The sequence below is a fragment of the Poromitra crassiceps genome (assembly GCF_964638095.1).
Source record: "Poromitra crassiceps genome assembly, chromosome: 7".
NCBI classification, from domain to species: domain Eukaryota; kingdom Metazoa; phylum Chordata; class Actinopteri; order Beryciformes; family Melamphaidae; genus Poromitra; species Poromitra crassiceps.
The window spans coordinates 31,208,451-31,222,647 of NC_139628.1; the positions used below are offsets into that span (position 1 = coordinate 31,208,451).

The 14,197-nt window shown below is 46.5% G+C and overlaps 1 protein-coding gene and 1 pseudogene across 3 annotated transcripts in view; both read right to left on the reverse strand.

The window, feature by feature from the left end:
* The window catches only part of LOC310779758 (circularly permutated Ras protein 1), a 52,203-nt gene that overhangs the window by 8,664 nt on the left and 29,342 nt on the right, over positions 1–14,197 (reverse strand). For both annotated transcript variants that reach the window (XM_083640250.1, XM_083640249.1), the window contains exons 10-14: positions 13,171–13,322; positions 11,378–11,459; positions 8,957–9,087; positions 3,497–3,581; positions 224–330 (exon numbers count right to left, since the gene is read on the reverse strand). In XM_083640250.1, the coding sequence (XP_083496376.1) occupies positions 224–330; positions 3,497–3,581; positions 8,957–9,087; positions 11,378–11,459; positions 13,171–13,322 (557 nt within the window). The remainder of the gene's footprint in view (positions 1–223; positions 331–3,496; positions 3,582–8,956; positions 9,088–11,377; positions 11,460–13,170; positions 13,323–14,197) is intronic.
* Positions 4,539–7,529, reverse strand: LOC310779757 (sarcoplasmic/endoplasmic reticulum calcium ATPase 1 pseudogene; annotated as a pseudogene). The gene has a single exon. The product of its transcript is annotated as a sarcoplasmic/endoplasmic reticulum calcium ATPase 1 pseudogene (transcript).

A 14,197-nucleotide genomic window follows, 5' to 3' on the forward strand; every position in this document is an offset into this window, starting at 1 on the left:
TTTCGAACGTGCTTTCCCCTGCTGGGGAAACTCCTTCACTGTCAGGTGAAAAGAAGCACCTGGCGACTTCACATGTATGGAAGGAAGCATGCGCTAGTCTACAGCTCTCCACACAGGGGGAATTGGCCAAGCACAATTAAGCAGAATAAGGTGCGTGGGGAGGGGGGTATGGATGATTTGGATGTATTCCTTCAACTGTATTTTGGTGTCAATCGCTACTCACACTCCATCAGGCGCTAGCAGCGTTGCCGTGACTCCCGTTGCTAGGACGTTGTCCACCATGTCTGACTGGAACTCTGTTGCCACGGTCCCGATGTTGACGATGTTTATCTGTGCGGGTGAGAGACAAGACACGTTTATCGTTTATACAAACAACAAAACAGTTGGGAATTTTGGAAAGTAAATTTATAAAAACACACAAAAACAGTTAACAGAGGTTTTAAAACTTTAAAGCTTTAACAAAGGAGCTTTGGAGGATATCACAGAATGATGTGTATGTATGTGTGTGTGTGTGTGTGTGTGTGTGTGGGGTGGAGGTGTTGATGTGTGTGTTTGTGTGTGGGGGCGTCTTGATCGGACCACACCCATTTTCGAACTTCGAACCTCCATTGTGATCTCAACCATGCATGATGCTACACCGGGGCTAAGGGGGGCGGGGCTATAGCTACGCGACAAATCTCAGCAGCCTGATCTCTGCTGCACACCTATAAAGTTTCGTGACTGTATCTTGCACGGTTGTGACGCTATCGTGTTGACAAAATCTTTCCACAGACAGACAGACAGACAGACAGACATAAGGACCTGGTGTGGTGGCGCTTGCTACCAACACCAAGCTGGTAATGTAACCAGAAGGCGCTTGGGTCAGTGCTCTGGAGTTCTTGAATAGGTTCCTGCTGACGGACCGGTCGAGCCGCCTCTGTGTGTTCCTCATTTCAGCTTTGGTCCGCACCTTACAGGACCAGGAGGGAAAGATATCCATTCCTTCTCTCCTTCATTCCTTCTCCCATAGCAATGAATGTTTCTCTGTCCACCAGACAATTTTAATCCTTTTTGTTTGAACGACCAGGTTGAATAGTGACGTCCACCCCCTCAATATAATCCTGACACCGGCTGTTGAAGTCACCCACTATGAAGAAACATTTCTGGAATCTGTAGACATTTGTCAGAAGGTCCTCATAGAAGTCTGCTGCATACACCTGCCTGGTGGAGTTGGCTGGGGGTAGATAGCAGACAGCCACAGAGAGAACTTGGCTTATATGTAGGTGGGGTTTAGCAGTCAATTTAATCCACAGAATACCTTCCACAGAGTCCTCAAGAGTTTCACAATGACAGTCCATATTATTAAATATGAGCATTCCACCAGTTCAGAAGATTTCGCTCTTCACAGATTGTAAAGTGACTTCATTTTCTTTGTGTAGGAGATGTCTAATTACCACATTCAGCACAATGTCTCCTACCCCACCAGATTCACCTGCCGCACTAAGACCCCCGTTTTCTAAAACTTTCAGCATTCCTCAAGTTCACCACCCTCAGAGTCCAACAGAGACTCTGTGGGGGGAGATGCTTCACCAACCTCGGAGTCCAACAGAGACTCTGTGGGGGGAGATGCTTCACCAACCTCGGAGTCCGACAGAGACTCTGTGGGGGGAGATGCTTCACCAACCTCGGAGTCCAACAGAGACTCTGTGGGGGGAGATTCTTCACCAACGTCGGTGTCTGACAGATACTCTGTGTGGGGAGATTCTTCACCAACCTCGGAATCCGACAGAGACTCTGTGGGGGGAGATTCTTCACCAACCTCGGAGTCCAACAGAGACTCTGTGGGGGGAGATTCTTCACCAACGTCGGTGTCTGACAGATACTCTGTGTGGGGAGATTCTTCACCAACCTCGGAGTCCGACAGAGACTCTGTGGGGGGAGATTCTTCACCAACGTCGGTGTCTGACAGAGACTCTGTGGGGGGAGATTCTTCACCAACGTCGGTGTCTGACAGAGACTCTGTGTGGGGGAAGATTCTTCACCAACCTCGGAATCCGACAGAGACTCTGTGTGGGGGAAGATTCTTCACCAACCTCGGAGTCTGACAGAGACTCTGGGGGGAGATTCTTCCATGATTGCCTCCTGGTTAGAGATGCGGGTGAATAAATCCACAATGTCTTCCTTAAGTTCTAGTCGAATAAGCTCCATCTTCTCTCTCTGATGGCACCGGCTATCAGCAAGTGTCCTAACTTGTATTATTTTTGGGAGATTCTCTCCCAAATGCGTTCGATTGCTTGTAGGATGTCATCATTGCTATTTGATTCCTTCTCAGCTTTGTTTGCACTCGAGCGCAGTGACTTCGATTGTTGTCAAACGGCATCTTAACTAATGACGAATTAACAAACAAAACAGAAAAACAATAAGGCATCTTAACTAATTCCAAAACAAAGCAAACAAAACAGAAAAACAATAAGACATGCCGACGGTTCAATCACAGCCACCTATTAACACTCACACTTGATCTATTTCAAGATAATAATAAAAAAAATGCGGAGAGATCCACGCACATGCACTTAGGAAGAGGGACTAAGTATCCCTTCATACGGTGAGTCGGTTAACCAACACAACCAAAAAGAACCACACCCATTGCTCGCACAGACACTGGCACACACACAACACCACATCATCACACACACACACACACACAAACACACACACATCACATCAGCCATGCCACACATAGTTTCCTCAGCTTTATTGAGCCAAGCGTAGCTTGACGAGGAACCGATATTTCCTTTCAGCAATGCGGAAGACACCAGTAGACAGTACTGACCCAGCCAAAAGCCCTACTGGCACAGGACTGGTATTACCTGGGGATCGCTTACATCAACATGCAATCCTTAGATTTCTTGACATCATATACAGGGGATGATGTCAGTAAATTCGAGTAAAATACAGATCTCGCTTATCCCGTGCGAATGCGCTGCACGAAACACAGACATGTGGGTAATTTTCCTTCACAATCTGCTTTCAGAGAGGAATCCTCTGTCTATATTGTGGAAAATGCTGAAGCTGAATTATGGATTTTAGCTAGAATTTTGAAATGAAGTCTTCAAAAACAGCTTGTCATAATCACTGGGTAATTTCCAATCTTTAAAATCTAAAAATGACCTATTTTTAAAAAGAATTCCTGGCACAGACAGACATTAAAGTACATATTATCTCTGTCTGTAATCAGTGTGTGTGCCAACCATCGCTGGCACATGGCAACCTTATTCATGCGATGCGTATGAGGTAATCTGTTTTGGGCTTAGTTCCCATGAACTTCAGAGCCAGTTCAGGCTGACACTGGGTTCAATAATGTTGACAGCTGAGGTGACACATTTGACAACTCTACTCTGACTCAATTAAGGGCAACACATTCTCATGACATTTTCATGATTTATGAGGACGCGTGTTTGCATTCATGTGTGCCTTTGACCGTGTATGTGCGTGCATGCGTGTGTGTGTGTCTCACCCTCCCCCCAGTAGTGTCAGCCAGTCTCCCAACCTCAGCCAGTCGACAGTCTGTTCCCTCAAAGGTCATCACTGATATTATGACACTGAGAGAGAGAGAGAGAGTGACACAGAGAGAGCGTGAAGGAGAGAAAGAGAGACAGACAGAGAGACAGAGGGAGAGAGAGCATCTATTTTGATCTTCATAAACATGCACAAGGCAGTAATCATATACTGTATTCTCAAAATGTCAAAAAGTGAGGTCACACGAGCAATTGTGATGTCATCAGTGATTTTGTCATGTCAATGGTGACATCATCAGTGATGTCATAAATCATTGAGTGATGATGTGTCAATGACAGTGTCCAGTGAACTGATGTCAAATAATGTCACTCATGCAGAGCCATTGGGTTAAAGTTTATTTTTTATTTTTTATTAGTAATACATAATAATATAATACATTTGATTCTTTTAAAGCACCTTTCTCAAACTCAAGGACACTCACTGTATAGTACCAAATTCAATAAAAATATAAAAAGCAGTACAAAAAACAACAAATAGGGGACTAAAAACCCTGTTTTAAGTCTGTTTTTGAAAAAGGTTGATGGAGCCAGAGTCACGGATAGAGAGTGGGAGGGGGTTCACAGCAGCAGAGAATGCTCTGTCACCAAGGGTGGATCTTTTGGTGCGGGGTTGGCGAGAAGTCCGGTGTCAAAGGAACGGAGTCCACATGAGGGGGTGTAGAGGTGGAGTAGAGGTGGAGTAGGTCAGACAGGTAAGATGGGGCCAGACCGTGCGTGAGGAAAGTTTTTTTTTTATATACTTCTTATGGTATATGTTACAGTATGCTTATAACTGAATTTCAAATGAGTCTACTAAATTCACAACATAATTCAGTACTATTTATTTTTTTTATGTTTAAAGATGTCCAATGTGTGGCCTTTTACTTTATCTGAGAGGTCTGTGCTACACATGCTCTGGCAAATGCTTGGCTCTCCTTTCCTCCACATGTCCTCTTTTTCTCCTCCTTCACTCCACCTCTAAGATCCTCCACTTCTACATCTCTATTTCAATGTTGAAACCTCAACATAGTTACGGGCGATGAACTTCAGCACCTCGTCAATCAGGATGACGGGGAAGGAAAGCTTCAGGACCATCATCCACTGTTCCATTGACAGGTGAGTCAGCTTGAAGACCATGGGCAGTGGAGCATAGATGATCATGAAGTGGAGGGACATGGAGATGGCCACAGCAGCGAGCAGCCAGAAGTTGCTCCATGGGGGCATACGGAGCAGAGACTGGTTCTCAGACAAGCTGTTGAGGGCATTACACATCTCAATGGTGACCAGTACGGTCAGGGCCATGGTCATGGGGACCGCAGCACCAAAGATCTCGCAGTCAATGCCTGCGAATTCCTCGTTTTCACTGTTGCACTGCATGAAGTGGGACAGCTGGTGGTAGGTGACTCCGGGTCCAGTTACATCATAGATGAACCACCAGGCGGCAGCAGCAACAGTAGCGGCACCGACGTATCCACCAATAACCATGTATCTGAAGAACAGCCAGCCGGAAATGAGGGGCTCCTTGGGGGAACGGGGGCCCTTGCCCATGATGTCCAGGTCGGGGGGGTTGAAGCCCAGGGCGGTGGCGGGCAGACCGTCAGTCACCAGGTTGACCCACAGCAGCTGGACAGGGATCAGAGCCTCAGGCAGACCCAGGGCAGCGGTCAGGAAGATACAGACAACCTCACCAATGTTGGAGGAGATGAGGTAGCGGATGAACTGCTTCATGTTGTTGTAGATAGCTCTGCCCTCCTCAACAGCAGCCACAATGGTAGAGAAGTTGTCATCAGCCAGGACCATCTCAGAGGCAGACTTGGCAACGGCGGTGCCAGAGCCCATGGCGATGCCAATTCCGGCTTTCTTCAGGGCGGGGGCATCGTTCACTCCATCACCAGTCATGGCAGTAATGTGATCATGACCCTGCAGCAACTCGACAATCTTGGACTTGTGGGATGGCTCCACACGGGCGAAGCAGCAAGCCCTGAGCACAGCCTCGTGCTGCTCGTGACTGGGCAGATCGTCAAATTCACGACCGGTGTAGGCCTTCCCAGTCACATCCTCCTCCTCAGTGAAGATGCCAATACGACGGCAAATAGCAATGGCAGTTCCCTTGTTGTCACCAGTGATCATGATGACGCGGATTCCAGCAGCTCTGCACAGCTCAATGGAGCCAGTAACCTCCTTACGAGGGGGATCCAGCATACCAACGCAGCCAACGAAGGTCAGGTCAGTCTCGTAGTCCGCAAACTTGGTAGAGTCCTCAAGGTTCATCTCTTCGACCTTCAGGGGGGAGTCACGGGTGGCAAGAACCAGGCAACGCAGTGTGTCACGGCCGGTACACCAGTCCTCGATCGCAGTCATGATCTTCTTCTTAATGGCGTTGGTCAGGGGCACGCGGGTGTCGCCAATACGGACGTATGCGCACCTATCAATGACACCCTCAGGGGCACCCTTCACAAACATCTTGGCGCCACCATGGCCCTTAGCGTGGGTGCAGTAGACAGACATGGACCTCCTGTCATAGGAGAACTCCAGGGTGAAGTTCTTCTTCATCAGCTGCTTGACAGCAGTGCAGCAAGCGTTGGCTCTCTCAATCTTGCTCAGATTCTTTACGTTGATGTTGAACACATTCATCTTCTCAACCAGGCAGCTCAGGGCAGTCTCAGTAGCCTCACCGACCTTCTCATAGATCTTCTTGGTCTCATTGTAGTCCAGAGACGAGTCGTTACACAGGGCGCAGATGGCAGCCAGCTCAACAAGGCCGTTGTATGCACTGCAGCTGATCTTGGAACCTCCCTGGGAAACTTCACCCTCAGGGGTGTATTTGGAGCCAGAGATGTCGAAAGCATCAATGTCAACATAGTCGCCAGCATAGTCAACGGTCTTGATGATGAACATCTTGGTCACACACATCTGGTTGGTGGTGAGGGTGCCAGTCTTGTCAGAGCAGATGACAGAGGTGCAACCCAGGGTCTCCACAGAGGGCAGGCTTCTGACAATGGCATTCTTCTTGGCCATACGGTGGGTGCCCAGGGCCAGGCAGGTGGTGATGACAGTGGGCAGACCCTCAGGGATGGCAGCCACAGCCAGGGCGACGGCAATCTTGAAGTAGTAGATGGCGCCGCGGATCCATGATCCTCCATGGACGGGGTCGTTGAAGTGGCCAATGTTGATGGCCCAGACGGCAACACAGATCAGGGAGATAACCTTAGACAGCTGCGCGCCAAACTCATCCAGCTTGGCCTGCAGAGGGGTCTTCTCCACCTCGGTGGCAGCCATCTGGTCACGGATCTTGCCAATCTCAGTGCTGCCTCCGGTAGCCACAACCACACCAATGGCCTTACCAGCGGCGATGTTGGTGCCAGAGAAAAGCATGTTCTTCTTGTCCTGGTTGACAGCTCTGTCGTCGGGGATAGAGGCAGTGTGCTTGACCACACTGACAGACTCACCAGTAAGGATGGACTCGTCAACACGGAGGGTGATGGACTTGATGGAAACAATCCTGATGTCAGCGGGGACTTTGTCACCAACAAACACCTCCACAATATCTCCAGGGACAATTTGTCTGGCCTTGATCATCTGCACACCCTTTCTGTCAGAACGGTAAACCTTGCCCATCTCAGGCTCGTACTCCTTGAGAGCTTCGATGGCATCCTCAGCCTTACGCTCCTGCCACACTCCAACACCAGCGTTAAGGACGAGGATAAGCAGAATGACGAAGGGTTCCACAAAGGCGGTGACAGTCTCCTCGCCTTCCTCAAACCAGGCCAGCACAAAAGAGATGCAGGCAGCCAGGAGCAGAATCCTGACAAGCAGGTCCTCAAACTGCTCAGCAATCAGCTCCCAGATGCTCTTACCCTCCTCAGCAGGCAACTCATTGTAGCCATACTTGCCCAGGTTCTTCTTGAGTTGGTCAGGAGTGAGGCCAATTGTATCGTTCACCCCGAAGTATGCCAGGCATTCTGCCGGGGCCTTCATGTGTGCGTTCTCCATACTTTCTGTTGATGTCAGCACCCTTGTTCACCCTTTCCTTAAATAGTGGCAGCCTCCAATCCAGGAGTTGACATCATCAATGATGTCATAAATCACTGATGATGTCATAGACATTGTGGCATCATCCTTGATGTCATAAATGCTTAGCTGCTAAGGTTATAAATTGGATGACTCCTTCTCACAGCTCAGCCAACCAAGCCTGAACCTGTAGCAACAACATGGAGCGTCTATTGAGCGTGCGAGGCGTGCAAAATGTCTAGCATTAATAAAATACAAATAAAATAGTATACATAAAAACACGCACCGCTATCCAAAATGATCATTACTGTAGCAAATGTAATCCTAATAACTGAACCATCACTAACGTTAAATATCATAGCTAAGTTACCTGGAAAGTAAAGTCTCGCATAGCGAGACCTACCTGTATCTCCACACTTCTGGAAAGTTAATTAGCCACACATTCACCCAGCGACCAACAATGGTGCTCACGGGCGTATTCAACTAACGTTAAGATCTTTATTACGTTATATTGTCAGAAAGCCCATGTGTAATTTATTGTAGACAGTAGTAGCTGGCAATGTGTTGTGATGTCATCAGTGATGTCTCTTGGCAATTGTGATGTCATCAGTGATGTCATCAGGGATGATGTCATCAGTGATGATGTCATCAGTGATGTCACTTGAGCACCGTGATGTCATCAGTGATGTCACTCGAGCAATTGTTGTGATGTCATCAGTGATGTCACTCGTGCAACTCATCAGTGTTTTAGTGCTAAGTGGGTCTCCAGAGTCTAAAATCCTAGTTACCCCCCCCCCCCCCCCCAATTTATATTGGTATAGTATGCTGTATAGCTGTACTTTCTTATTACAGTATATCAATGTTTAGCATTTGTTAAACTGCAAGGAGTTTTATTACAGTCAGCTTTCCTGCACAGAGAGTCATCATGAGCAAGAGGAAGGGTGGCAGTGACATTCACCTGTTTTCTGGGCAGCCTCAGAAAAGAAGAAAAGTGAGTTGAGAGCAGTGAGAAAATGAGACCCACTCAGGTGATAGAAGTATACAGTAGTACAAGAGATGAGTCAATGTTTCTTGATATACATTATAATCACTGCCATTCTGATCAGAAATGGTTATTAATGCATTCCTGAACATCATGGCAATAAACACCACTTGTTTACCCATCATATTTCTTTCATGTTCATTCTGCTGTGTTCAGAGTAAAGAGAGAGAGAGAGAGAGAGAGAGAGCTCCACCACCACCCGCAACAGCAGGTTTGGTCCCTCAACCACCACCACCACCCCAAGAAATGACTGGTAGAGCAGTTATGAAATGAATTCTCATAGAAAACTCCAGTTCAAGTGTATCATACGCTTGTGTGTGTGTGTGTGTGTGTGTGTGTGTGTGTGTGTGTGTGTGTGTGTCCTCACCCGCTCTCTGTGGCCTGGAGAGCCAGCTGTTTGTAGAAATAAGAGGAAAGGGGGGAGGAGGCGAATGAGGAGGGAATTTGTTCCACCTCACCCAGTCCTATGTTGGCGCTGCCATCAGTACACAAAATCACCTGCAACACACATAGGTTAACTACATTACCCAGAAGTCAGTGGGCATTCCACAGCACTGGAGTTTCCCCGTAGCATTGCCCTAAACAGGGATGGGGGATTTAGCAACTGGGACAAACTCAACCCAGTCGCTAGAATAAAATGTTGCCATTTTACATTTCTGCAAGTAAACCAAAAATATGTTGCATATCAACATTTCCTCCAACCACAGGAGCATTTCCACTGTACATTTGAAACGTCCGTTAATTTGAAAATGTTGGCGCGTTTCCAATGTACATTTGAAAAGGCAAATAACATCACTTGGGTTATGGTTAGGCAACTAAGGGTGCTTTCTCACTGGGAACGATTGCTTTCGTTCCGTTCCGTACCCGGGAACAATTCCCCTTTCCCCCGCTGGTCAGCTTTCACATTACAACATTTCTTCCGCGCTTGGAAACGGAAAAGAGTGCACTTGCATCATCAACTATGCCTGGAGTTTATCCTCGCCCGTGTGTTGTCTATGTGGTTCGGAACGGTTGGCTTTCACACTTGCAAGTGTTCCGTGCCCGGGCACACCAAAGCGCTCCCCAGACCACCTTTTCAAGTGGATCCTGTCACGGTTCCAGAACGCAACGCAACGTTCACACTCATCAAACGTTCCGAAACTGGGGTCAATTTGGGTAGTGTGCTCGGGGACGGTACCGGGGCGCCAGTGAGAAAGCACCCTAAAACAACTTGGTTAGGATTAGGGTTATGGTTTGGTTTAGGGTCAAATAACAACAACAATTTAAATATGACTTATGGTTGAAATGTAGACTTTGGAAATGTGTGTAGTGTACAAAGTGTACAAGGCAAACCATCTGTCACGCCGGCAACAACTCCCTTACCTTCCACCATACTGTACTTTCGCTTCACAAACATTGTGAAAAAAGTGACTGATTTATGATAGCACAGTTTACCTTTTTTTAGGGTGACATAAGTAACAAGCTGATGTAATTTGCATGATGATAGGACATTTAAGTTTATTTATCAATCAAATAAAATTATTTAGTCCAATAATATACTTCTATAGACGGTTTTCACCAGAGCGCAACCCCACAGCACTTCCTTTTTCTCAGCATTCGGCAAACTGCAGAAATATTCACTCGACATCGTTACTTTTGTTTTCGTCGCTCAGCTGTATAGACGGTTTTCATGGAATGGTCAGTCCTGCACTTGAATGTTTTTTTTCTTTTATGTCCATAGCAAACACTGCAACAGGAAGTGAGCGGGGGTTCAATTTAGAATGTTTTTGTTGTCAAGTTAAAACCGTCTATAGAACTCCCACAACGTGCAGCTGTAGTCAAATAGACGTCTATAGAACTCCCACAATGTGCAGGGTAGTCCTATAGACTTCTATAGAACTCCCACAACATGCAGGGTTGTCCAATAGACTTCTATAGAACTCCCACAACGTGCAGGGTAGTCCTATAGACTTCTATAGAACTCCCACAATGTGCAGAGTAGTCCTATAGACTTCTATAGAACTCCCACAACGTGCAGGGTAGTCCTATAGACTTATATAGACCTCCCACAATGTGCAGGGTAGTCCTATATAGACTTCTATAGAACTCCCACAATGTGCAGGGTAGTCCTATAGACTTCTATAGAACTCCCACACCGGCAGGGTAGTCCTATAGACTTCTATAGAACTCTCACAACATGCAGATTAGTCCTATAGACTTCTATAGAACTCCCACAAGAACTCCCACAACGTGCAGGGTAGTCCTATAGACTTCCATAGAACTCCCACAATGTGCAGGGTAGTCCTACATACTTCTATAGAACTCCCACAACATGCAGGGTAGTCCTCTAGACCTCTATAGAACTCCCACAATGTGCAGGGTAGTCATATAGACTTCTATAGAACTCCCACAATGTGCAGGGTAGTCCTATAGACTTCTATAGAACTCCCACAATGTGCAGGGTAGTCCTATAGACTTCTATAGAACTCCCACACCTGCAGGGTAGTCCTATAGACTTCTATAGAACTCCCACAACATGCAGGGTAGTCCTATAGACTTCCATAGGACTCCCACAATGTGCAGGGTAGTCCTATAGACTTCTATAGAACTCCCACAACATCTGAAATTGACGACATGGGACTTTGACAATGAAATCATTTCTCAAACCTGCAAGTTAACAAGTGGCGCGAATGAGGATCCTGACCAAACGTCAGTATTTATTTGACGAGTTGGGAGGGAGAATTGGTTGCATATGCACATTAGCCCACTGGCCCACCAGGACGCCCCCAAACTCTTCATGTACCCCTACCTTTGATCCAGGGTACCTGGATGCCATGGCAACAGAGACCAGTGCAGCCGGACCAAGAGAGGTCGCCCCATGCTCCCTCAGCCTGGATACACACAGAGACAGTGGCAACAAAGTTAGTGCCATGTTCCCTCAGCCTGGATATCAATTCATAGAAAATGCTAATATGCTACATAGACAAATCACTAATTTACACACGCACGCACGCACGCACGCACACACACAGCTACTGTATCTTAGTGAGGGCATTCATTGACATTATGCATTCCTTATACTAGCCCCTACCATTAACCTTAAAGTGTAACTAACCCCCAAAACACTTTTTTTCAGCTTTTAACCAATATATATGACTTTGGGGGTGGTGTGTGAAGAATGCTGGTCAAAATTTCCATATTTGAGACCAAACTGTTGCCATTTTACCATTTGTATCATTTTTCAGCAGCATAACTGGCATAAGTGCCCTCTATGGGTGGAACACTGCTTTTTTTTTGCCCTCAAATGAATGGGAGATTTGATACGTCGTGACGTCACGATGAACCAAAGACTATGGGATTTCAAGATAGTTACTCCCCTACTCCCCCTGTACCCTTTCGGTTCCTCACAACTCCAAGCCTATTCCCATGATGTCACAAGCATTTTCCTACCAATATGTTGCTACAATACACACAGCTCATTGGCTGTTTGTGTCACTTGACCTGTTAACACTAGAACCGCCACTGTGGTCTGTGGGACCGTTTTGATATTTTCAATGCATGTAACTCTATTTCAATAAAATATATGACCCTGCCTGTCCATAAATTTTCCTAAATATGTGTTTTTTACTATCTATCTACGTTTTAAAGTTGTGTCATGAAAGGCAAGAGAGTAATAATAATTTAATCCTTGGAGCGCCATCGCGGTCACAGAGACCTGTTAATTGATTACAATCGCCTGTTATTTTCCTACCAACTCCTATGTAACACAATACTATCAATAAACGCCACTATCATAAAAGGAAGGAAATGGCATTGTGTTGGAGGAGGGAGGAGGAGGAGGAGGGAGGTTGTGTTGTGTTGTGTTGTGTTGGAGGAGGGAGCTCTGCAGCTCTGCCCTGCGCTGCGCCCTGAGAGGAAAAATCAGAGGTGCAGTAACTTTTAACAAGAATCATGAAAAGCCCCCAAACGAAAATTAAAAACGGATTTCATGGCGCGGTATATGGCAAGTTGGACGAGGGAATGACGTGGAGAAATCTCGCATTGTGATTACATGAGCGTGAGAGCGGGGCGTTTGTCCTGACTTGTGCTGTGCTGCGGTAACCAGCCTCACGTCACTAGTCTCTTTTAACGTAAGTTTAGACAAGCCACACACACATACATGGGAGAAAAATAATTCAATTTCTAGTTCGCCACTGAATGGCCAAATTTATATAACTTTCAACCATTTTGAGCAACGCTGTTCCCATACAGGCCACCAGCGTTGGCTAGTTGTTGATATTTATAAAGATATTGCAGCTCTCATACAAATTATTTTCGAGGCGGTGGGCAAACTGTAATGGCGTCGATTTCCGGGAAAAATTCCTGAGCTGAGCACAGCCAAAGAGTATAGTATAGACAAGAGGATACGTAATTTCTTGGTTTTTCCCATATGTTTTTCAAATCACCGTTTTGTTACATATCTGGGGTCCCCCTTTAACCTCACAACTAAATACCTTAACCTTAACCTAAACCCACTTCTAACCTCTAACCCTTAAAATAAGCCTTAACCTTCAAACAGGCCTTTAAGGTGTGCGACACACAATGAAACCCTCCAGCACTTACTCTTTGACCCGCTGTTCTAATTGGGGGTGGCTCTCAGCTATGCAGTGTGGGATGCTGTAAGCCACGCCCTGTTGCCATATATGGTCGTAGTCAACCAACGCCCAATCTCTGAGAGAGAGAGGAGTGCTAGCACCGTCTCCATATATCACCACCTGTGAGAAAGGATGGAGAGAATGAAGGACAGAGAGAAGAAGAAAAAAATCGCATTAGATATTTAGCTTAGAGTGATTTATAAGTTTAACAACGTTTAAAAAAAACACGATAAAAAAAAAAAAAAAAATCAGACGGACAAGCCCGTCTTTATTGTCACACGGACACTACAACACATGCATGCGACCACAACACACACTCATGCTGACGGTGGCCGGTGAAATATGTCCTCTGCATTTGACCCATCCAGGCTTGTCCTTTCCTCCAGGGGGCAGGCCGGGAGCAGTGGTCGCTTTTTCTTTCCAGCGCCCGGGGACCATCATTGGACCATCATTGGACCAACTTCAGATGTTGTCGTCACTGGTCGGATGACGATCTTCTGCATGTTTTTAGTGGGGGGTTATGTACAGAGGAACCCCCTAGGGAATACGGGGAGAACATGCAAACTCCACACAGAAAGGCCCTTTCGACGAGATAGCCCACCTGGGCAGTAGGCACTGAAGATTTGGGGGGTCACAACTCCAGCGCCCACAGCGTCCCAGGTGAGAATCGAATCCTGCATCAGAGTTTGTTTGTTTGTTTGATTGATTAAGATCCATTAGCTTTTGCATAGCAGCAGCTATTCTTCCTGGGGTCATACAAGTCACATGGTGACAACACACAAATACACATTCACAGAGTGATCATCTACTGTATGATAGAGAAGTGCTGGATGTGAGTTTGGGTGGAAAAGCGACATATTCTTTAAGCATTTCCTCATGGATTTTCAAGAAGAAAGGTTATTGTCTGACAAAATAACCCTAAAACTAACCTCTCCCACCCCCTAAGCCTCTCCCACCTCCCACACCTAACCCTAACCCAGACACTAACCCTAAAC